The 26064-nt window shown below is 42.6% G+C and overlaps 1 protein-coding gene across 1 annotated transcript in view; it reads right to left on the bottom strand.

The window, feature by feature from the left end:
• Positions 1-26064, bottom strand: part of slc12a8 (solute carrier family 12 member 8) — a 152159-nt gene that overhangs the window by 44189 nt on the left and 81906 nt on the right. The window contains exons 6-7 of the mRNA XM_078229173.1: positions 11608-11721; positions 8040-8127 (exon numbers count right to left, since the gene is read on the bottom strand). Of these exons, the coding sequence (XP_078085299.1) occupies positions 8040-8127; positions 11608-11721 (202 nt within the window). The remainder of the gene's footprint in view (positions 1-8039; positions 8128-11607; positions 11722-26064) is intronic.

The raw sequence follows: 26064 nt of genomic DNA, 5'->3' as shown, positions 1-26064 counted from the left end.
TAGAAGACTGTGTGCCAAGGAAGCAAATCCATGTGTTTCCTAACCAGGAACCATTGATGAACAAGGATATCCACTGCTTGCTGGATCCAGGTCTGAGGCGTTCAAGTCATCGAATCATAGAATCCCTACTCCCATAACCCCACATATTTACGCTGCTAATCCCCCCAAAACTAGAGTCAATTTAGCATGGCCAATCAACCTAATCCACACATCTTTTGACTGTCGGAGGAAACCGGAGCACCCGGAGGAAACCCATGCAGACATGGGAAAATGTGCAAACTCTACAGAGACAGTGACCCAAGCCAGGAATCGAACCCGGGTCCCTGGCGCTGTGAGGCAACAATGCTAACCACTGTGCCACCGTGCCGCCCATGCAACCCTGACCTATACAAGAAATGATGTGGAGATGCCGGCGTTGGACTGGGGTAAGCACAGTAAGAAGTCTCACAACACCAGGTTAAAGTCCATACAAGTCTATACAAGAAAGTCAGATATGATCTAAGGAGATCCATCAAGGATGCCAAAAGACAATACCGGACTAAGCTCGGGTCCCAGGCTAACAACATGGATTCCCGCCGACTATGGCAAGGTCTACAAGACATAACAGGCTACAAGATGAAGGCATGTAAAATCGCCAGCACCAATGCACCCCTCCCCTTTGAGCAAGAGGTCAGCGAGAGCATGCCCTCCACCCTGGAAGCCCTGGATGAACCTATATCTGGGGTCACCATTGCAGATGTCAGAGCAGCCTTTTCAAAGGTCAACTCATGGAAAGCGACTGGCCCGTATGAGGTACCTGGACGAGCACTCAGATATTGCGTGGACCAGCTGGTGGGGGTATTTGCAGACATCTTCAACCTCTCTTTACAACAATCTGAGGTTCCTAACTGCTTCAAGACGACGACCAGCATCCTGGTACCAAAGAAAAGCCAGGCAGCGTGCCTTAATGACTATCATCCAGTGGCTCTGACATCCATCATTAGGAAGTGCTTCGAAAGGTTAGTCATGGTACGAATCAATTCCAACCTCCCAGATTGCCTGGATCCACCACAGTTCGCCTATCACTGCAACAGATCCACAGCAGACGCCATCTCCCTGGCCCTGCACTCAACCCTGGAACACCTAGATAACAAACACACCTATGTCAGATTCTACTTATCGACTAAAGCTTAGCCTTCAACACCGTTATTCCTACAAAACCCATCTCCAAACTCCGTGGCCTGTGCCTTGGCTCCTCCCTCTGTGACTGGATGCTGAACTTCCTAACCCACAGACCGCAATCAGTAAGGATAGGCAACAATGCCTCCTCCACGATCATCCTCAACACCATTGCCCCATGAGGTTGTGTCCCTAGCCTATTACTAAATTCCTTATACACGTATGGTGGTGTGGCCAAATTCCCCTCCAACTCGACTTTCAAGTTTGCTGATGACACCACCGTAGTGGGTCAGATCTCAAACAATGACGAGATGGAATACTGGAAAGAGATAGAGAATCTGGTAAACTGGTGCGGTGGCAATAATCTCTCCCTCAATGTCAACAAAATGAAGGCGAAAATATCAACTTCAGGATGCACGGTGGAGGACATGGCCCTGTCTACATCAATGGGGACGAAGTAGAAATGGTTGAGAGCTTCAAGATTTTAGATGTCCAGATCAGCAACAACCTGTCCTGGTCCCTCCATGCCGACGCTATAGTTAGGAAAGCCCACCAACTCCTCTCCTTTTTCAGAACACTAAGGAAATTTGGCATGTCCACTATGACCCTCACCAACTTTTACAGATGCACCATAGAAAGCATTCTAACAGCTTGGTATGGCTCCTGCTCTGTCCAAGATCACAAGAAACTACAAATGGTCGTGAACAAAACCCAGTCCATCACTCAAACCAGCTTCCCATCCATTGACTCTGTCTACACTTCCCATTGCCTCGGAAAAGCAGCCAGCATAATCAGGGAGTTTAAGTTCAAGTTTATTTATTAGTGTCACAAGTGGGCTTACATTAACACTGCAATGAAGTTACTGTGAAAATCCCTTCACGCATCCAGGATGTGCTCTCTTCCACCTTCTTCCATCAGGAAAAAGACTCAAAAGTTTGAGGTCATGTACCAACTGACTCAAGAACAGCTTCTTCCCTGCTGCCATCAGACTTTTAAATGGACCTACTCCGCATTAAGTTGATCTTTCTCTACACCCTGGCTATTACCGTAACACTACATTCTGCCCTCTCTCCTTTACTTCTTGATGTATGGTATGCTTTGTCTGTATAGCGCGCAAGAAACAATACTGTATACCAATACAAGTGACAATAATATATCAAATCACTCTCAGCAGTGATTTTCTGTACCTGTCCAAATTAATGAATATTTATGCAAATAAGCAGAACTTGGTAATTTGAGTGCTATCAATCTTATGGGATTGGCACCAGTTCACAGCCATTTAACATTGATTTATATCAGTGAATGGAAATCAGGATGTAGTCATCATCTCAAGCATGCATTTTATTTTGGAATGAGGTAATGTCAGGGACACAAAAATCATTCAAATTAAGCATCAGTGGACACCACTTTCCTACGTGAGTTCAGTTGCTAAATCTGCAAGGTAAACAAACCAGCAATTAGGAGGCAAATATCCCGATACTGGTTCCTACCATTTTCTCAATATTAGCTACACTGATATAAAAGTGCTACTAAATTACCTGTGCAACCCACCACATCATGTTGAGGGTTGTTCTAAAAACAATGAATACCCAGTTCTTCCAAGATGCGTGGGCTCCAGTTATCAAAGTAAGAATAATGGCAATATAGAGGTATAAAGTTATAATGGATTAGTACAAATGTTGCTGACCTTCAAGGATAAAAGGGTTACTGTTCATAACATCTATCTCTGACAGGAACACAAACTGATTTTAATATCCTGTTTATTCTGGCAAGTTTGTGCTGGTGTGAATCCAGCACTGACTGCAATTTGCAACTTAGTGAACACCATGCCAAATCCATACTCCAGTCACAGTAGAAGATCAGGTTTTGAGACCAGGTATAATGTACATGAATGTTCTCCCATCCACCGGTGGGTCTAATGTCAGTAGAAATATGGGTCTTGTGCAGCCTAAGTGGCACAGCTTCTCAAGCAAATATTCCTCCTGCTGGCTGACATTTGTTTGTGATTAATTTGTGTTTAGTGTTCTAAACGCAGCCTTACATTTTGGGACACGAGCTTTAACTTTAAGTCTTTAAAATTTCCACATACTTTTGAGAAGTACGGAATTGCTACTGGCAAATGTGTTGTTTTATTTTGAGCATAAGAGCACACAACACTGAGGATGCAACCGAGAGGCAATGGTGACAGATGGTTAAATTCTGTGGAACCCGGGAGGAGCTGGAAATATGGTGGGCATGATGTGGAGATGCCAGCGTTGGACTGAGGTGTTGTTAGACTCCTTAATATGGTGGGCAGGCATGGAAAGTTGCATGGGATGCCACACGCCAAACGCCTGGTGACAGCAAAACTGTAAGCGGTTATGTCAGCAGCAGGAAGGTAGCTTTACAGGAAACTCGCCCATTAGCAGCAGAAAGCTCGCTGATATGCTTAATTACCTACTTGCATACAAGTTAAATGCAATTTGACGAGATTTAATCCTGCCTCCCCAATTTAGTGAAACTCACATGTATCTCTCGTGCCTTCAATTACCTTCCCAGTGAAAGCTGCCAACTTATAAGTGGCTTCCTTGACTCATTTCCAGGACACTGAGTCACAGGGCACTAGATTGGCAGGAAATTCAGTAGTACTGGGTCAAAATTTAAAGGGGCAGTGCACAAGTAAGGTGCAGCGATGCCATTCCTAAACTTGGCATCACATGTTTGAGTTCCCAAGGGCAGGACGCTTTGGGAGCTGCCTGCAAGAAACGGGATGGGTAGTGTCAACATGGGAGTCATCCACCCTGCCCTTCACCTTTGAGCACTGCAGAGCATATGTTAGCTGGATTGAGACATCCCAGACCAACTGATGTGACATTAGGGAAACCTTCACCCTGGATTTTGACATTTCTTTTGTGTGCGAAATTCAGTCACTGGATATTTAAACAGCAAGAAAATTTCCAAATCTGACACAGGGCTGGCTGTCTTTTAAATATGGCACCAGCTTCAGCAGGGCCATCAGGTGGTGTGGACTTCCCGATGTCAGAGCCACATCCCCAACATTTGGTCCAGGGGTAGGCCTGCTTCACACTTACATTCATGAGCTTGCTGTCACATAACTGCATCCAGCCAACTTCCACGGACTCTTGCCAGTTCCACGACAACTCCCGGGCCTGCCAGTGGGTGCCACGGCAACAGGACTAAATCCAGCCTCGGATACCTGATGAACTTGATTCTAGTGGTGGCTTAGGCCAAAGAATGGCTTTGAAAAGTCACATTGGGTTGCCAAATCAGAAATTCTTCATTGCAGTGTACTGGTTCCAGCAGTCCCAGATTAAATAATTATGGTTATGAATCATAGATTCCCTACAGCGCAGAAGGAGGCCATTCGGCCCATCGAGTCTGCACCGACCACAACCCACCCAGGCCCTATTCCTGTAACCCCACATATTTACCCTGCTAATTCCCCTGACATTAGGGTCAATCTAGCATGGCCAATCAACCTAACCCACACACCTTTGGACTGTGGGAGGAAACCAGAGCACCCAGAGGAAACCCACGCAAACATGGGGAGAATGTGCAAACTCCACACAGACAGTGACCTGAGGTTGGAATTGAACCTGGGTCCCTGGCGCAGTGAGGCAGCAGTGCTAAGCACTGTGCCGCCCCCCTACCTGTGATTACCTGTGTTTGAACTTCCAAGTTTTATATTGTTACTTTATCCTTCAAGCAATGATAACTTTTACTGCTTTGGGACCCTTTCCGGACTGATTGACTGCATCTCCCTGGCAGACAAAGTGGAGGCCTGACAAAAAACCGATTTATTTTTCATGATGCTCCAGTTATATCCCTTTGATGTTGTAGAGCAGAGTCTGGTGTATGGAGCCAGCCTCTCTCAGCCAGTCCACAGATACATACTGCACTGTGCTTAGGAGCAGCAATCATGGTTCCTCTGCAATTTGCTAATTTTGTCTACAATATTCCATCGTTTTCCTCAGAGCTAGCTTTGGATAGTTGGTAATATTAAAGTCAAATTGTCTAAAATTGTTGACTTTAGTTTTCCAGCAGTCACAAGACCTGGAATATTGTCACATCCCCCAAAGCGCACAACTAAAGCAATACAAAGTTTCCATTTCTGGCTACAGTGAGGCACCTATGTGAATAAATTTGCCATCTTGAGATCCCACCACGGGTTTCCCACTCTATGCATCCCTCCCCTCCGGCCACTGGGAAACCCTCGGCCAGGAGTTCACCACTGGTGAGACCAGAATATCCTGCCAGTTAGAGTGGCCAGGAAAGGGTGGCATGGCGACCCAGTGATTAGCATTGCTGCCTCACAGCGCCAGGGACCCGGGTTCAATTCCCGGCTTGAGTCACTGTCTATGTGCAGTCTGCACATTCTCCCCGTGCCTGCGTGGGTTTTCTCCGGGTGCTCCAGCTTCCTCCCACAGTCTGAAAGACGTGCTGGTTAGGTGCATTGGCCATGCTAAATTCTTCCTCAGTATACCAGATCAAGTGCCAGAGTGAGGCAATTAGGGGATTTTCACAGTAACTTCATTGCAGTGTTAATGTAAGCCTACTGTGACACTAATAAATAAATAAAATGTTCTCAACATATGGGTAGCATGAGTGGAAAAATGTCTGACATCACTGTGATGGAACCTGTCATTTAAGCCAAGTGGTCCACTCTCAATTACAACAGAGTGAGAAAGTCCAACAGACTGGCAGGCAAAGCACCAATGACTATTGGTTAGAACTCTGCTAGAATATCCAGATGTCCTTCGACCAAGGAATGTCTGGGGCATGTATGAAAGGATCAAAAAGGTAACAGATCCATCAGTAAAGATAACAGTTCCATTGAAAACTTAAGGCAGAGGAGGTCATCACCCACTACAATACAGTTGCAGAGACGGGTGTAACATTATTCTGAGTTGTACTCCAGGGAGACCACTATCACCGAGGAAGTTTGAGACATCATAGACAGCCTGCCTAATGTGGCAGAGGATAGAGAACCCACAATGGAGGAATTTAGCAAAGCTGCTGACTCCCATGCAATAGGAAAACTCCAGGTTATGATGTTATATTGCCTGAACTCATCAAGCATAAATAGCCAGCATCCCTGCAGTGTCTGTACAAACTTCTGTCTCTGCTGGAGGGGAGGGAAAATACTCCAAGATATATGTTCTGCAGATACAAGAGCAAGGCAACTGCAGGGATTGTAGCAACTATCATGGCATCAGCCTGCAGAGGATCATGGGAAATATAACTGCCCATGGCATGCTGGTCAGACTGCAGATCCTGGCTGAACACATTTATCCTGAACCCCAATGTTGCCTCAAAACCAGATGATCTACGGTTGACCCAATCTTCTAAGTCTGACAGCTGCAAGAGAATAAAGCAGGCCACAATATATTGCCTTCATCAATTTCACCAAGACATTTGACAACATGAGTAGAGGTGGTCTATTTAAGTTGCTGGAGAATATTGTTCGCCATGAGAAGCTGCTCAATGTGATTTCCTCTTTCCATGACAACATGATGGGGAAGGTAGGATACAATGGTGCGACATCCAAACTCTTAGAGATCTGCAGTGGCATCTAACAGGGTTGTGTTCTGACATTGATACTATTTGATATATTCTTTTCTTGCTGCTGTCATATGCCTTCAGGTCATCTACACAGAGTGTCTGCTTACAGACCAGAACTGACAGAAAGCAGTTGTTCAGCCTTGCTCAGCTGTGATCCACGACAGAAACGCACCAAGTTCTCATCAGAGAGTTACTGTATGCTGATGATTCCATACAAACATTCGGTACTAAGGAAAACCTTCAGCAGCAAATGGACAGACTCTCTTATGCCTGTGAGGGGTTTCATTTGACTATCAGCATCAGGCAGGCACATATCTTGGTCCATGATGTTGCCATACCACCATCTATCAGCACTGATTATTTGATGCTGGAGGTTGTTGATAAGTTCACATATCTAGGCTCCACAATTGCCAGCAATCTTGTCACTTGATGCTTAAATCAACATATGCATCGCAAAGTTGCAGCTGTTATGTCCAAGCTGAGTAACAGAACATGGAACAACAACCTGACTGAGAACACCAAACGCTGAGTCTACCAAGCTTGAGTCCTCAGTGGTGAGACTGGATAATATATCCTGGGCAGTAGAAAAGCGTGAATGGTTTCCACATTTACTGTCTCGGGCGTATCCTTGCCCTTTCTTGGCAGGACAAGGTCACCAACTCAGAGTTTCTGGAATATGCTAATTCCATCAGCGTACAATCATTGCTAAGTTAAGAATGCCTATGCTGGCTTGGCCGTATTCATTTAATACGATGGAGTATATACAAATAGCCTCTGTATGGTGAATTGGCCATAGGGCCATGACCTCCTGGGTGTCCATGCCTCTGCTACAAGGCCTCCTGCAAGAGAGTTATGAGGATGGTTGTCATTGACACTGATAGCTGTGAGATAGTAACTGACGGCCATGACCCCTGGAAGCTGACAGTTGGAAGGACATTGGAAGAGGCGAGCAGAAACAGAAAGATGAGCTGGCTACGAGGGTCCTGAGGAAACAGAGGCCAGTGAATGGTGCATCTTCTCAGCCCACTGTCTTCCTCTGCAGCAAATGCAGCAGAGATTACCATACAGAGTGGGGCTCCTGAGCCACACCAGGTCATGCTTAGCACAGAATTGACCATCACAGTGCATCTTCTTATGAGACAGAAAGCTGCCACTATAATCTGCCAATACAGTATGTTGGAAAAACCATCTCCAGATATTTAATTCATCCACATAGCAGGCCCACAAATGGTAGTTAGAATTTAAAATATATTGATCACATCCAAGAAAGGCTCAAGTGCATGTAGCAGTGTATATTAACCATAATCATGAGAACTTACGAGACACCCACAGCTGCCAGTGACCCCAGAGGGATGTTGGATGCAGGTTTCTGGAGGTCTCCACTCATGTTAAATCCTGCCATCACACCTGAAGAGAACAGAAATTAAAGTAATATTACATTCTAGTATTTGTGTATCTTCCTTTACACTCAGTTACCTAGCAGTGTATACGACTGGTATTCTGAAAACAAATTAAGAGCCATTCACGCCATGTGCAGTTGTTAATATAGCTACTATGGAATCCATAGCCCCTCATATAAACAATATGGCTTCCACAGTATCTGAGCCTCAGTCAATATTGAAGAGCTCTCCTTGAAGTGACAATATTAGCAGATTACAATTTAAACATAGACAGAAAATACTGGAAAATCTCAGCAGGTCTGACAGCATCTGTGGAGAGAGGACAAGGCCAACATTTGAAACTTCTGTTCTCTCTCCACAGATGCTGTCAGCCTGCTGAGATTTTCCAGCATTTTCTGTTTTGTTCTAGATTCCAGCTTCTGCAGTAATTTTCTCTTTCAATATGAACACGCACACACAAAATAGTTAGATCAATGCACAAGTTTTGAAATGCTACAACAACTACAATATAAATATACTTACAAAATGTGCAAAGAAGATTTAAAAGAAATATCTCTAAAATGAAAATAAACACGATCCTTCTTGAAGTGTGCAGGAGATATGCAGTCAACAGCCTTGAGAATTATCTGCTATGACTAGGTAAGACATATTGTTATGGTAACCAGCATTCAAGGCAAAGATAAAGAAAAATCCATCTACATGTTTTGCACAAAATACGAGAAGGCAAGAAATGATTTTATTCCCTCGGTCCTAATCACGTTGAGTTATCACTGCCTTCACTGATGAAAAATAATATATGATTACAACCAAGTTGTAATAATCGATAATTACCACCTTAACTATTGAAAGTGACTCTGAATTTCTATAAATCATTTTTTACTCACATTCCATAGTGACGTCCACTACAAAGAAATACATATAGTTAGTTGAAATTGGTCTTTGCCAATGGCATTGATAGCAAATCAGCAATCTTTTAACATTGACACTAAAAAGTGAGGTCACTTCCAAAGTGATCCCAAGGCCTGAAATTGAAGACTGGCATGGAAATCGAGGTGACACGTGTAACTTTGTAAGCCCATGTTGCTGGATTGCAAGGTTTCATGTTGAAAGATTAGCTAAGACTTTGGCAATATGCTCTTGATTTGCATTGATAAGGAATCCTTTCACGTGCAAATCCAAGGTCTACAAACATCCTTGCAAAAACTACAACTGAACCCATTGCAGACGCAAAGGGGTTAGATTTTCCGTCATCTCCTACCTGAAACTGGGTTTGACATGGACAGAAAATGAGGAAAATACAAGGCAGCCGGGAGAGAATCCAGGCAGTGATGGCAATGGCAAGCTCAATTTCTCTTGTCTGTCAGAATGGAAGCTGGCTACACCTTCCTTTTACAGACTGAGTACAGACTGAGATATGGGTCTAGCAAGCTGTCTCATCCCTAATTACTGTTGATGTCTCTGCCAGCTAAAGGACTTCCAGGAGAAAGGTGGTGGTAGGCCCTGAGGAAGCCTGATGTTTCAAAAGTCAGCACATAGAAGAAGAGAGCCTACAAGAGGAGCAAACTATAGAATCATAGAAGCAGGGAATGGTAACGGTGCAGAGGAAGCCAGTCACTCTGGCATGCAAACAAGGAAAAGGTACAGTATCATCATTTAGTGTGTTGTAATTGGAAAAAGTAGATTAAAAAAACAGTTGTTCCCATTAGCTGATGGTACAAAGATTTGGGAATGCAGATAAGGTTTTGAGGTTTTAAGGGGGATCTAAGGAAGAACTATTATATGCAGCAAGTAGCAATGACCTGGAATCCACTGCCTGTGAGAGTGGTGAAAGTGGAGAAAATGATTTCAAAAGGAAATTGGATTAGAATTTGAAGAAAATAAATTTGCAGAGCTATAGGGAAAGAATTGGCAAATGGAACTGACTTGATTGCTTTACAGAGAGTTGGTATTGACTTGATGGGCTGAATAACGTTCCTTTGTACCACAATGACTAGGAAAGGGTTCTATATTCACTTGTGGGTGACTCCGGAATAAAGAGGACATAAATATAAGATAGCGACTAATATATTACATAAAGAAGGTGGGAAGAATTTCTTTAGTCTGAGGGCGCCGATAATGCTTGGTTCACTGCCACATTGAATGGTCAAAGTAGGTAACACTGATGCACTTAAGAGGAGATTTGATACTAACATGAGATTAAGGGAATGGAGGGATACAGGACAAAGTGTTAAAAGTCCAGTGAAATCATTAGCCAGGGTCAAAAATTGAACAAAGTAAAGAATCAATACATTATTTTTACACTGGAATCCCATCCAGAAGGTAGCTTATTATTACACATTAATTCCGAGTGCAGTCTAATATTGAATTTAGAGGGAAGCCTGTTATTGAATTCTCTTCCAGATGGTAATGTCTGATTGGACTCTTTCTAGAAAGCTGCTTGTTGATCTCTAATTCCTAGGTTAGCCCAGGGTTTCCCAAGCTTTTCTAGCCACGGAACCCTTTTGACCTTAGAAGAGAACTAACAGAACCTTTGAGAAATATTCTTCTTAGGTTGAAGAGTTAAAGCACAAAAATTTGTGCAATAGGTACAAACTTCCACAACCACATTTATAAAAGGCTTTTCTATTTCTCATTTCTATACATTTATTATAATTAATATGTCGTCTTCTCTCACATTCACAAACACTGCTCCTCTCTCTCACACTTCTCTCTCCGACACATTCTCCCTCTCATTTTCTCTCTCTCTCACACACTCATCTTTCTTCTTTGCTCCATGCCCACTCACCTCTCTCTTATACGCACAAATACACACACATGCACATGCACACATACTCTCTCTCACCCACAATTACATAACCTTTCACACAAACACACACACACTCTCACTCCTGCACCAAAGCCGCTCCCCTCCTGTGTTCTTTTGCCATTTCCCCACCCACGCCCAATGGCCACTGTCAAACTCGCTCCACCATCCGCTCACTTCAGTCTCACTCTTGATTGGTACTTTGAATACTCACTTTGCCACTATTTCCAGCTCACCTAATCAGCAGCCAGCTTCTCAGTGCATTGGCTGCTAATAGACTGACTAGTGTATCTATCAGTAACCAACACTACCTCTGATTGGACATGTTGGAAGGGCAGCTTTTTTCAAATTTACAGCAGGCAGACCTACCGCAGGACCCCAGATGTCTCCTGCAGAACCCCAGGGTTCCCAGTTTGGGAAACACTGGGTTAATCTATTATTAGTTGACTTTTAAGGACAGCCTATAACTAGAAACCCATTCAGGAGGGAGCCTATCACCCAACCTTCATTCCTGGGGTATTCTATTATACTGGGGGACAGAGTAGGCAATGAATCAACTGGTTGTTAGGGAGTACCACAGCATCTCCTACTGCACCAATGTGGCACATATAAATCAGCATATCAAGTCCAAAGTTTGTGACAAATGCAAACAAACAACATTTAAATAAGAACATATTTTCTTACCAGTAGCAGTTGGAAAGAAGACACCAAAAACTGTGAAGAAGTTTTCTTCTGGGCTGTAATCTGGGAACGTATTGTTCCCAAGCACTTCTTCAGTGTATCCCACAAATCCAAAATCTAAGGAATTGAATGGAAAATTCATTTTTTTTAATTTTCTGAAAAGTACAAAATTTAAAAAGTGAATCCTGAATTGTTACTGATGTGTTATCATACAATTCATACGGGTCCCACATTTTTTAGATGTTGAATAATCTGAAGCAACGATGAAACAAGTGTCACAGTTCCTGCATAGTCTTGGCTAGCTAGCTAAGTCAGACTTGAGTTGCCATGCCACAAAAGGCCCTAGGTTCAATTCCTTGCCTGTTTGCAGATTTCAGCTGGTTTAATCCTCAGGATACTACAGCTGACCTTAGCACCCTGAGTTAGAAAGAAGATAACTTCTGGCTCCTGATTGCTAAGCTGACCTCGGTTGAGATTGGATACTGGGTGAAGGAAGATCCAGATCCAGCCCTGATGCACCCATGGTTCAATAGCCTCCCAACTCTCAATCTCACTTTCAAAGTTCACACCTGAATTATTGGATCCCAGGACAAACTGGTCCCTGTACAACCATATCCCAGGAAGTCAACATCTTCAGGAGAGAAGGAGTTGTGGGATGGTGGTGAATATCAATAGAAAATAAATAAACCATGGTCAGCCGCATAGAACAACATTTTTATCAATTCTTAATCTACATCAATAAATGCGTCAATTTACTTGAAACACTTGATATTTTTGAGTATTTTTTTTAAATTAGCAAGAATCCTCAAGTCCCATACATATTAACAAATGGAATTCAATGAGAATAATTCTCATTAGCAACCTTAGCTACAACATGTTGAGAACTTTTAACTCACATGTTGCACATATGTATGCATTATTAAATCAGGTACTGATTAGACAAAGTACCCCCAATTGATATATTTTTCCCCCCAAAGTAAGTGACTGAAAGAATCAGATTAACATGCATGATGAAATTTTTTTTTAAAACAAAAAAAAAAGACTATTTCTACCCAGAAGTTGGGAGTGGTTTTCAAACTGAAAATGAAGTTAGCAGAATGGTGGCTCCATCCACCAGCCGCTGCTATTTTCCTCCTGTTTCAGACAGGTAGCTGACTGGGGACATGATAGTTGAAACGCAGGCCTCACGCTGCCGAGCTCAGGGAGGTTTGCCGCCAACACCCTGAACGCACTTGATTCCAGTGCTGGCTTCGATTCATGGTTTATGTGGCTTAAGCAGAAGGGTCACAAAATGAAACAATTTAGAGCATGTTTTGTAAAGGTTCCATCTAACAGTCTATTTATAAAAAGTCTGATAATCATTTTCCTTCATCATAATGGAAACATCACACTTTCTGTAAAAATAACAATGCCAACTCCCACATCTATAATCACCACAAAATTCCCCTACTGTTTTCTTTCATTTGCTGCCACTTTCATTTCTATTCTTTAGCTCCAGTAACTACAGGAAAGGCCTGTGGCTGAGAGACTGATACATTCAGTGCTGTCAGGTGAGACATCAACGTATTGCTCACAATCCCCACAGTCTGCTCTCTGTTCTCGCTTCCAGCTCGGACAAATAAGAGAGCTGTCATTGTAACTTCACCACATGCTTCATAACGAGATACAATTGCGAGGTATTATTATTGCGTTTTTATTCCTTAATTTTAAAAAAATCACCTATTTGGTCATTAACACATTGCTGATTGTTGGAGCTTGTTATGTGCAAATTAGCTGCCGCATTTTGTGGAAGGCACTGTATGATTGCAAGTATTTCTTTTCTTTTACCTCAGCAGTGACAATGGCCAGAACTCCACCACCACACCCGCCACAGAATCGGCGCAGGCAAGGGTTCGACAACGGAAATCTCCGTTGACCTCGGGAGGGATTTTTCCGTCTCGCCCGAGCAAGGCCGTAAAATCCCGCACACAGTCACTCAAGCGTCACTGTCACTTCATGGCTACTCTTAAGCATTGAGTTCTACAAGCATAAGTTTAGTCAAATCAAAAGAATTGCAGATTAGTGCTCCACAAAATGGGCCAGCACCTAAGATCCAAATGTGGGGGAGAAATAAGAATTTATTAAAATGGATTGTCAGCAGGGGCAGCACGGTGGCACAGTGGTTAGCACTGCTGCCTCTCAGCACCAGGGACCCAGGTTCAATTCCGGCCTCAGGTGACTGTGTGGAGTTTGTACATTCTCCGTGTCTACTTGGGTTTCCTCTCGGTGCTCTGGTTTCCTCCCACAGTCCAAAGATGTGTGGGGTTAGGTTGATTAGCCATGCTCAATTGCCCCTTAGTGTCAGGGAGATTAGCAGGATAAATGTGTGGGATAGGGCCTGGTTGGGATTGTTGTCAGTTCAGGCTTGATGGGCAGAATGGCCTCTTTATGCATTGTAGAGATTCTAAAAATAGGTGGCTGATAGTCAATAGAGTAACACAACACAGGCTGGTCAGCAGCCAGGGGAATGCAAGAAGGTTCTGCATTGGGGCTGCTGTTGTTTCTAACTTTTACAATATAAGCAAAAAAAGGAATTATGTCTCAAGTATCCATATTTGCCTAAAATACCATTTTGGGAGCAGTGAAAAACGATGAAATCAAAGCATGCATTCATAAGAATCACAGAATCCCTACAGTGCAGAAGGAGGTCATTCAGCCCATCGAATCTACACTGACAACAATCCCACCCAGGCCCTATCCCCACAACCCCACACATTTAACCCGCTAATCCCTCTAACCTACACATCCCGGGACGCTAAGGGACAATTTAGCATGACCAATCAACCTATCCCGCACATCTTTGGACTGTGGGAGGAAACTGGAGCAACCGGAGGAAACGCACGCAGACACAGGGAGAATGTGCAAACTCCACACAGTGACCCAAGCCGGGAATCGAACCCAGGTCCCTGGAGCTGTGAGGGTAGCAGGGCTAACCACTGTGCATTCAGAAATAGCTTGCTAAGTTTGATCAGTTAATGGGGAATTGGCTGGCAGATGTATGGTTCTGAGGTACAGGTGAAGTTGGGCTGGATTATTTGCTATATAGGAATATACTTCATGTATCTGAGAAAGAGGGAGACCGTAGGATTTTAGTGGACATGCCATTTGAACCATCAAACCAGTATTCCTAGGTTGTTTCGGGTGATGCATATAATATTCAGAGACATCATTTAAAATTGCATTTAGCCCTGGTTGATCTCAGATTAAGGGGCGATGTACAAGGAAATCTTTTCACTTGAAAAGAGAAGGCTGAGGGGGATAAGTTCCTGAAATGTCTGAACAAATTGGATCCATAAAAGTTTTTCTGCTATATATAGAACCTCAGCACAAGGCATTATATTGAAAAAATGTCAACACAAGGAAACAGGAATTGCAGGAGGAAAGTTGTTTTCACCAAAATCGGGGAAAAATATAGAATAGACTATTGGTTTCAAGAAAAAATTAAGATAGGTTACTCTCAGAAAATTGAATTCTAGATTATTAGAAATAGACTAAAGCAATACTGTGGACAGATAAATAACTTGAACTGAAGCTGGCCTCCTGCCTGAAATTACTGATATGTTACTAGTCACTAGTGGAATGATTAATCCTTTAAAGAACTTGGTGATATCACAATTTTCATGCTCTAATTTATATTTTATTCCTTGCTCAGTATTTATCCGGCAGATTGCTTTTAATAAATAATTACAGCTAAGGTCTAACATTCGTTCTGTCATTTGGAACAAGTGGTCATAGTGTGGAGAAAACTAACTCAAAGAATCTATAGAGTAAAAAAAAAATCACATAGGAAAATTAAAATTAAGCAGACAAATGCTATATGGCCTACGAGAGGAGTAGATTTGAATATCATGATTTCATAGATCATAGATCGCTCAGTGTTCTGTAGGGACTAAAGAGCAGTGCTTTGTCATTGCTGGCTTTGTCAATGTTGCTGGTGCTACTGACAATAGCCAAGTATCCAGCAATGCAGCTGCTTTGAACTTTCTAAGTTAATGTCCAACTAATATGTGATTGCAGACAATTCAACACAGATAGCCACAACTCTTATCACATGATACTGGTAAACTTCGCCTCGGCAAGATGACTTAGCAAGGGGATCCGGGGTTAAGAGACTATCCTGAAAATCCCTGGCTTTAGGCTTTACTTTCTACTTACTGCCCTTCCCCTGTACTCGGGTAACCGAGACACCATCGCCTACAGCATTGGTGTATGACTCAAAAGATAACTCCACACAAGTGAACTTTAGAAGAATATACAAAAAACAAACAGCTACCTTATTCGAACAAACACTGTCTTTTGAGATTTTACAATGATCAGATAAAAATCCAATTCCTTGAGGCTTGTAAATAGTTTACTGTGTATCATAAAATATTAATGTCAAGGATATTAATGAAAGATGGAAATAATCCAGGGAAAATGCCAAAACAAGATCTTATACCGACCAGGGATGTTCAGAATATCAAAATCCATATTTTCCTTTGGATTATTAGTCATAATAATCATATATTTAAACTGATACACTTAACAGCATTTATAAATACTATTTTTTTTAAGGAACTAATTTTTTTTGAGGGGAGGGGGTGCATGGGGAAAGCTGTCAAGACCACATTTATTACCCAGCTTTAATTTCCTTAAACCATTGCTGTCTTTGAGGTGAAGGTGTTCTCACAACGATGCTACCTAGGGAGCGTTAGCAAATTAACCTAACAACAATTAGGAAATAATGAATATGTCCAAGTTAGGATGGTGCAGGACTTCAAAAACAAGTTGGTATGATACTGTTCCCACAACATTTCTCTCTTGATGGTGCAGGTGCGAAGGGCGAGTGGTGCAAGAAACGTTGACAAGTCGTTATGGTGCATCCTGGAGATTGTAAGTACTGCAGAAATAGTACACCAATCCAAAATGGATGGATAGTCAATCAGAGATGCAGATCAAACAAATGGCTGTTTCTTGGATGATGTTGAGCTTCCAATGTGTTGCAGCTGCACCCATTTTGCAAGTATCCATCACACTCGTTTGGACATATATAGAAAGTAATTACATTCATGGTACAGCTCTGCCAGAACTCAGCATTAAAAATAAGGCATTTCTCTCAGTTTGTATCTCTATGGTTTTGTGTTGATTATAATGTGGCTCAAAATCCTATCACAAAAATGCAAATGGTCTGACTGAAATATGTTCTCCTATATCAAAGGCTAGAATAGACAGGACTTTTGGTGTCTCGGGGAATTGGGATATAGGAAAGTGGAGTTAAAGCCCAAGATAAGGCATGATCATATTGAATGGCAGAGTAGGCTCACAGGCTGTCTGGTCTACTCTGTGCTCGTAATTAATCTTTGCTGAGCAGTAATGAGCAGCTCTCCTTATTTAGAAAAGTGGACAATAAATCCCTTTGCCATTCTATTCCCGACGGCTATTCAGTCACTTGTGATGGAACATGTAGTAGAAGGATCCACTATATTAAGGATTAACCTGAGACTGAGTACAGTCAACACCATTATTCCTACGAAACTTTTCTCCAAACTCCATGGCCTGGGGCTCGGCTCCTTCCTCTGCGACTGGATCCTAGACTTCCTAACCCACAGACCCACAATCAGTAAGGATAGGCAACCTCCTCCACAATCATCCTCAAAACCGGTGCCCCACAAGGCTGTGTCCTCAGCCCCTTACAATGCTCATTATACACCTATTACTGTGTGGCCAAATTCCCCCCCAACTCGATATTCAAGTTTGTTGATGACACCACTGTAGTGGGTCAGATCTCAAACAATGAGGAGACGGAGTATAGAAAAGAGATAGAGAATCTGGTAAACTGGTTCAACGACAATAATCTCTCCCTCAATGTCAGCAAAACAAAGGAGATAGTCATCGGCTTCAGGAAGCGTAATGGAGAACATGTCCCTATGTACATCAATGGGGACGAAGTGGAAATGATCGAGAGCTTCACGTTTCTAGGTGTCCTGATCACCAACAATCTGTCCTGGTTCCTCCATGCTGATGCTATAGTTAAGAAAGCCCACCAACGCCTCTACTTTCTCAGGAGGCTAAGGAAATTTGGCATGTCTGCTACGACTCTCATCAACTTTCACAGATGCACCATAGAAAGCATTCTTTCTGGTTATATCACAGCTTGGTATGGCTCCTGCTCAGTCCAACACCGCAAGATACTACAAAGGGTCCTGCACAAAGCCCAGTCCATCACGTAAACCAGCCTCCCATGCATTGACACCATCTACACTTCCTGCTGCTTTAGAAAAGCAGCCAGCATAATTAAGGACCTCACGCACCATGGACATTTTCTCTTCCACCTTCTTCCGCCAGTAAAAATGTACAGAAGTCAGAGGTCACGTAACAACCGACTCGAGAACAGCTTCTTTCCTGCTGCCATCAGACTTTTGAATGGACCTACCTTGCATTAAGTTGATCTTTCTCTACACCCTAGCTGTGACCATAACACTACATTCTGCATCCTCACCTTTCCTTCTCTATGTACAGTATGCTTTGTCTGTATAGCATGCATGAAACAATACTTTTCACTGTATGCTGATACCTAACAATAATAAATCAAATCAAAAAAGGTTCTGCCACCAGAGATATAAGGTGCCTAACCTAGAGCATATGTCAACAATGTAGAACTAGGTAGCACCATGCAAGGACATGACAAGGAGTCCTCTCCATATCTGTACCCTTTACTGTAAGTATGTACATAGTTCAGTACTGTAATCGTAATAAAGACTACTTGGTAACTTCTAAAAGACGACTCAATGGTGCCTAAGCAGTACACACCACAGATAGGGACAACCCAACAAAACATAAATTGTGTGTTTGTACGTGGAGGGTGAGGGGGAGAGAAAAAGGCCGAAGGCTAAAAGTCCAACACTCACCATCTTAGCTCAATTATGAAACATAATTGGCATGAAGCTCGAGAGGACTATCAGCGCCTGTCAAATTTATTGCAAGATTCAAGAAAGAGCCAGGTATTCACCCGGGCAACATTTCAAACCACATAACCAAAAATAAATAACCAATCATTTATTTGTGGCTAGCGGGGAGGGGGGGGGGGGGGGGGGGACTTCGCTGTGTGCAAATTAGTTCCTGCGTTTGAATCTTTTCAGCTACAATTACCTCAAAGTTGGTTGTGCAGAGTTGTGGGGTAGCCAAAGGAGGTGGAAGACTTTACATGAATGCAGGCTTTCTTAGGGCTTGAGATAAAGCCTGTACTGGAGTTTTACTTTCCACATGAGCTAGCAGTGGTTAATATGAATGTTACAGAACAAATATGGAGAAGGCATTCTCTTCCCCAATGCGGATTCGTCAGCAAATTTCTTGTCTTAAGAGTGCTTTATTTATAACTTGAAAAATACAAAGCTTGTGATTACTAAGCACAACATGAAGGGAATATTGGATGCAAGCACAGTTATTTAACTCGAACCTTGCCTATAATTAGCTTAGGGCCAATCTCGAAGGTCAGAAAATAGCTTTAAACTTTGTGTGACCAGACATACCATGAATTTGATCCAACAATCCTCAGCCATTGAAAATGATTCAAGTACAATTTGCAGAAAAGAATCCCAATTTTAGATGTTGCTTGCAGTCAACTCAGTTATTTTATTCTCCTAGTATAATCCTCCAAACAGTCTGGCAAAATATTTCAAATTGGAAAATGTAACTGGAACATCCCAATAATCTGATTCATTGAATCTAGCAGCTGGATTATGAGCAGTTAGCTAATGCAGTACATGAAAAAGTTACATTTTAGTAATTAATAATATATAGTCCCCCAAGGGAGCATATCAGCGTCAAATAAAAACAGAATATCCTGGAAATACTCAGCAAATCAGGCGGTATCTGTGGGGGGAGTTAATAGTTCAGATTCTTGGCCTTTCAACTGAAGTGGGAAAAGTTCAGAATGTAGTAGGTTTAATAAGAAGTGCTCCTGCCACAGAAGTTCCAGCCTCTGACCTGCTCTTGCAATCACTGTATTGATGAGGATGGCCCAGTTAAATTTCTGGTCGATGGTAACTCCCAGGATGTTGATGGTGGGTTTTCAGCAATGTGTACTGTCATTCAGTGTCAAGCAGAAATGGTCAGATTGTCTCTTGGAGATGGTCATTTCAGTAGCGCAAATGTTACTTGCCACTTGTCAGCCCAAGCCCGAATGTTATCCAAGTCTTGCTGCAGGAAGGCAGGGACTGCTTCATTATATTAGAATGGGACTGAGCACTGTGAAATGTTCAACACCGCATCTAACCTTCGCTGAAGATAGTTAGATCTAAGATACCATGCTGAGCAACTCCTGCAGAATTTCCTGATCGGTTCTCAATTCATCACATTTAGCATGGTTGTAGTGTCACCAAATGAGATGGAGGGTGTCCAATGAAGTTGACACTGTGGGTGAGGTTTTCTCCGATATCGGCAAAGGCCAACATCAGGCCGGAAAGGTGCCATTGAGGTTCCCAATGGAAATGGTGGCTTTTTCTGCCATATAGTGCGGAAGGCAGGGGTTCCACACTGTTATTGCTGGCAGGTGACCCACCTTCTGTGGCCAGTCATGCTTCATGTCATTCTAAAATCAAGCCACTGTAGACGCATTATTTAACATCGGGATTATGATTCCGGCGTAAGGGCCTGATAATGTGATACTAATTTATTACAATGAGGTTCCTGATATTGAACAGTGGGAATTGCAGCCTGCCACTGACAGGCGAGGAGACAATTGCCTCCTGCTTTTACATTGGCATGAAAAGCAACTTTGGCCTTCTCGTGATATTTTGCGCTCTCATTGCCAAACCCTCCCAACTCAATAAGGAGTGGAAAATCCCGGCCTATGTCTCCACCAGGACTATTCGTCACTCACACAAATATTGTTACGTGTGGGTGTATCTGGGGAGAAGGTGATGCACTGGCGTAATCACTGGACTATAATCCAGGTGCCTAGGCTAATTCTCAGAGGGTCCAAAACCCGCCATTGCAGCTGGTAGAATGTACATTCAATTAATAAATCCTGGAATACAAGGCTAGTCTCAGTAATGATGACCATGAAACTATCAATTATTGCAGAAACCCAACTGGTTCACCAATATCCTTTAAGGGAAGGAAATCTGCCATCCTTAGCTGGTCTGGCCTATACTTAACTCCTGAAACACAGCAATGTGGATAACTCTCCAAAATAGCCTAGCAAGCCACTCACTTCAAGTGCAATTAGGGGTGGGCCAACAACTGCTGGCTGTGTTAGTGACCCCCACATCCCACAAAATCCAGATTTTAAAAATGTAACATGTAGATGGGCGACGAGGACTTTTCCCTCATGTCGGTCCTTTCAACATCTGCTACAGGTCCAGTTTTCAGCATTCAGCCATACTGATCACTTCTCAGTTCCCCGCACCTGTTATTCCTATCTGTGGTTCGGATTATGCTCCTGTCTCCATACACATATTTATCTTAGCTAGGAATGATTGCCCTGGCTTGCGTACAAAAAGGAGCAGGCATTTACCTAGTATAGGCATCTTCTAACTCATTTTTCCCCTTCTCCAAAATCAGCAGATTGAATGGGAAAGGACTATTGAGTCTCTAGCCATTTAAAGTCTTTCACAAGACTCTCAAGATAGCAAAACAGATACAGCTTTAAGGAGGTCAGAATTGTTTCACGTGAAGATGACAATACCAGCAGGAAAATGGCTGGGTTAATTTATCACAACTTGTAACAATTATTAAGCAGCCTCCTCTTTAATAAAACATAAATATATCTCAATGAACCTATGAGACATTGTCCAAATTGTATGAGCAATGGAAGGATGAAGTGTTGTTTGTGCACTGACTGTGTAATGACTTCCACAGGTGATTTTATATTTTTTGGTATTCTCCTCACAGCGCCAGGGACCCGGGTTCGATGCAAGGTTTGGGTCACTGTCTGTGCGGAGTTTGCATATTCTCCCCATGTCTGCATGGGTTTCTCCGGGTGTTCCGGTTTCCTCCCACAGTCCAAAAGATGTGCTGGTTAGGTTGATTGGCTATGCTAAATTCTCCCTTAGTGTACACAAACAGGTGCCAGAGTCTGGCAACTAGGGGATTTTCACAGTAACTTCATTGCAGTGTTAATGTAAGCCTACTTGTGACACGAATAAATAAACGTTAAACTTTAAGTTGACAGCATACCAGGTATGAAGGCCTTCGATGTCAAATGCATGTCCTAACACTTTTATAATGTGCTGGGCACACAACAGGCTCTTTATGCCCTGATAATGAGGGTCACCTATACCCAATGTGCATTGGTGTATTAGCTGTTGTCTGAGCCTAATCAACATTAAAAAGCAGGTGAACAGTGCTCCTCAATGCACTTGAAGCTGCCAGTCAGCTGTTGACATGCTGTGCAAGAATCTTCTTGCTGCTCCCTGTAGGTGGAAGTTACTGATCTCAAATATAAGATAGAATCAGAATCCCTGCAGTGCAGAGGAGGCCATTCGACCCATCGAGTCTGCACTGACAACAATCCAACCCAGGCCCTTTTCCCATCACCCCATGTATTTACCCTGCGAGTCCCCTTGACACTAAGGAGCAATTTACCATGGTCAATCCCGTTAACCCGCACATTCTTGGGCAGTGGAAGGAAACTGGAGCACCCGGAGGAAACCCACGCAGACACGGGGAGAACGTACAAACTCCACACAGACAGTCACCCAGAATTGAACCCAATCCCTGGCGCTGAGAGGCAGCAGTGCTAACCACTCTGCCACCATACCATCCAGATAACGGAGGTATAGCTGGTGCTTGACAAAATAGCATGCAGATGTACATTATCAAACTGTTTTGGATTTTCTTTTCCTGTTGTAAAAATATCCGGTCTAAAAATACACATAGATTGGAGTGTTTTGGGAGGTTCACCACAAGCAAAAAGATAAGCATTTGATTTCCCTTTACTTTACCCGTGGGTGGTTATAGAACCCAACTGTTGCTTTCCTTCTGGTGCCCTCATGGTAAAGGGTAATAGGGGTGAGTCAGTGGAATGACTGATCCAAGCCACTTTTATTTTCCTTTGCACAAACGCAGCTGACCATGAATTCTCATGGCGAAGTCTCCGATAGACTCCTTCTGCACTGTAGGGATTCTATGGTTCTATATATTAAACACGCAAATTGTCCATCTCAAGAATGCACAGCTGTAAATGCATCTTCTATAAACCAGGACTTCAGCTGTGTGCTTATCCAGCATTTAGGGCAAATCAAAAATACTGTTAGTCAATGGAAAATCTAACCTCAGTTTGAATGGCCTGTTAACATCATCTTTCACTGACCCAACGTATAGTGCAAAAGATTAAATTCAGATTGAGTCAATGAACCCAGATTAGAGATAAAGAATCTGGTGAACTGGTATGATGACAATAATCTCTTCCTCAAAGTCAACAAAACGAAGGAGATAGTCACGACTTCAGGGAGGGTAGTGGAGGGCATGTCCCTGTCTACGTCAATGGGAATGTCCACGTCAGTGGAATTGGTCGAGAGTTTCAAGTTTCTAGGTGTCCAGATCACCAACAACCTGCCCTGGTCCCTCCATGCCAGCCCTATAGTTAAGAAAGCCCACTAACGCTTCTATTTTCTCAGAACACTAAGGAAATTTGGCAGGTCTGCTACTATGGTTTACAGATGCACCATAGAAAGCATTTTTTCTGGTTATATCATAAGTTGATATGGCGCTTGCTCTGTCCAAGACCACGAAAAACTACAAAGTGTCGTGAACGAACCCCAGTCCATCTCACAAACCAGCCCCCCATCCATCGACTCTGTCTACACTTCCTGCTGCCTCAGAAAAGTGGTCAGCATAATCAAGGACCTCATGCATCCGGACATACTCTCTTCCACCTTCTTCGTCAAGAAAAAGATACGAAAGTCTGAGGTCATGTACCAACTGACTAAAGGACAGCTCCTTCCCTGCTGCCATCATACTTTTGAATGGACCTACCTTGTATTAAGTTGATCTTTCTCTACATCCTAGCTATGACTGTAACACCACATTCTGCACTCTCTCCTTTCCTCTTCTATGTACAGTATGCTTTGTCTGTATAGAACACAAGAAACAATACTTTTCACTGTAAACTAATACATGTGACAATAAATCAAATCAAATTAGCCTGATCCTGTGGGTAACAAGAGCAACAAACTTGGTTATGGAATGCACTCATGTACTTATTAATCAGGTCAAGTCACTAACTTTGAATATTATTCAATGTTAATTTCAATGTCTTGTTTTATGGATGATCTTTACAAAACCTCTTGTTGGTTAACGGATTCCCATTATGACTGCTCCATTAAAATATTTATTTCAGTAGAAGTCAAAGTGTAATCCCGGGCTCAGGGCAGATCGTGGTTAAATGAGGTCAGTTATTATGTAGGCATATAGAAGGAAATTTGCGTGCAGACTAGAGTTTGTTGCCGATTATTTTGCCAACTTCAATAATCCTGTTCACAAGCTTCAGGTCAAGGAAATGCTGGCACAGCATCAATATTTTGAAAGCATTGTTTGTAATTTAGCGATATAAAAAACGCAGCTCATTTGCTCGGGGGTCCTCACCCAGAAGATGCTGATTTCTGCAACCCAGTTTTGTTTTTGAAAAGAAAATCTGAAAAATAGGGCAGAACAAAGCAGTTCCCAGCGACTTTATCACTATTTGGAAAAGAGCATGCACTCCCAGATAAATGACGTGTTTATCCAAAAGGAAGTCACCACCCTTCTCAAGCACCGTCTGTTTGTTCCTTAGCTGCAACTGTTTTCAGATCCTGACTAGTCTCAGTTGCAAGGCAGCTCCCAGACTAGCTTCCTGTCTCTGGTGTAGTTTGTTTTCTCTTATAGGTGCAATGGCTATCCAGAGGGAATGACCATCAGTTCAAATCAAATCATTCTTACTTTTTGTCCTGCGTCCTGTCCCATTTTGGACCAGTGCCATTTTGGAATTGTCAACTTAATTCCTTTACTGAAAATTCGGCACGCTAGGCATACATGTGCCAGCAGCCTGAACTGGGTGAATAACTAGGTGAGACAAGGCATTTCAGAAGAAATAAGCACTTGATTCATTTACTTCAATTTGAATGCAGTGCATTTAATTTCTACAAGTTAAACAGAGAGTCCATTTTTACAGACAGAACTCAAACGTAACTGAACTTCACCCATTTAACCATTTTAGGCTTAAGTTTTGGTCTCATGTACAATAAATGATTTATTTTTCCACAAGAGATTGAAATCCTAAAGGTAGTACAAAATTCCCTTGCAGTATTTCCTTACGATATACATTTACTATTTTAGAAAGCTTTGATTAGAAACGGAAGTGCGTTATAATATTTCGAAGGGACTGAGAGGCACAATATTTTGGAGTTGCGAAAGGAAACGTCCCAGAATTATAGGACACAAGGCCGTGTGTATCACTTTGGAAACAATGAGCTCCTTAAGTTAGCCACAGCCCCAGAGGAAGGTAATGAAAAGCAGCCCAGTCCTGGAAGAAAATTGTAAAGGGAGTCTTTAAGGGATAGCACCTGTGTGCACCTCCTGGAAGTCAGCCCCAGAGTTTCATTGGTAACAGTCTGGAAACAGCTGGACTGTCTTACCACATTCTTAACCCATGTGCACACTTTGCAGCACAGTTTAAAAGGCGGAAAGAAAGAAAACCTGACCAAAATTTCCAGTTATTTTTCCACATGAAACAGAAAACAGACCCAAAACAGACTTTCTGGGCTGGAATTCTCTGGCCGTTCACGCTGCCGCTGCCAGCAAAAAGGGAGAATTTGGCGCTCAGCCAAATCTCCGTTCACCGCAGTGGGACTGGAGAACCCCGCTGGTGTGCAGGGCCAAAGAATTCCACCCTCTGTTTCCATAGAAATCAAATACAGATCAAAGCACATTTAACATTACAGTTATCAGCCCAACCCCCAGCCTGCCAACGGCACTAACTGGACAGGAAATGATCCTTTCACCTGTTGAGAAAAATCCCATCAAATGTTCTGGAGCTTTCAACTTTCCATTTGTTCATCATTTCAAGAGTATTTTTTCCTCCTTCTCTTAGGTTACAAGTGACACTTGCAATAATGATCCAGCAAACTGATGCTCTGCTGATTGGGGTCTGAAAATAATAGACGGTTGAAGAATTTAAAATGCTCATACCAAATTTGTGCACAAAACCACAAAGTGGAGTTTTGTGATTTTCTGAACTTGTTTGTCCAAAGATTCCTGAAAATGAAAGCCTCATGATAAAAGGCAATATGAGACTTGGAGCAGATCCTGCTTAAACAGTATAGGCCCCTAAGCATGGCAGGGTGCAAATTGGGGTAATTCACTAATCCCCTAAATGATTATTCTATTTGTGAAAGACTTCTTCCAATAGTAAATATGTTAACCATTTATCCTTCAAATGGAAGAATATTTATGTTTTTAGGC

This window comes from Mustelus asterias, chromosome 14 (genome assembly GCF_964213995.1).
Source record: "Mustelus asterias chromosome 14, sMusAst1.hap1.1, whole genome shotgun sequence".
NCBI classification, from domain to species: domain Eukaryota; kingdom Metazoa; phylum Chordata; class Chondrichthyes; order Carcharhiniformes; family Triakidae; genus Mustelus; species Mustelus asterias.
The sequence above is the reverse complement of the archived record's forward strand: the minus strand, read 5'-3'. Positions and strand labels throughout refer to the sequence as shown.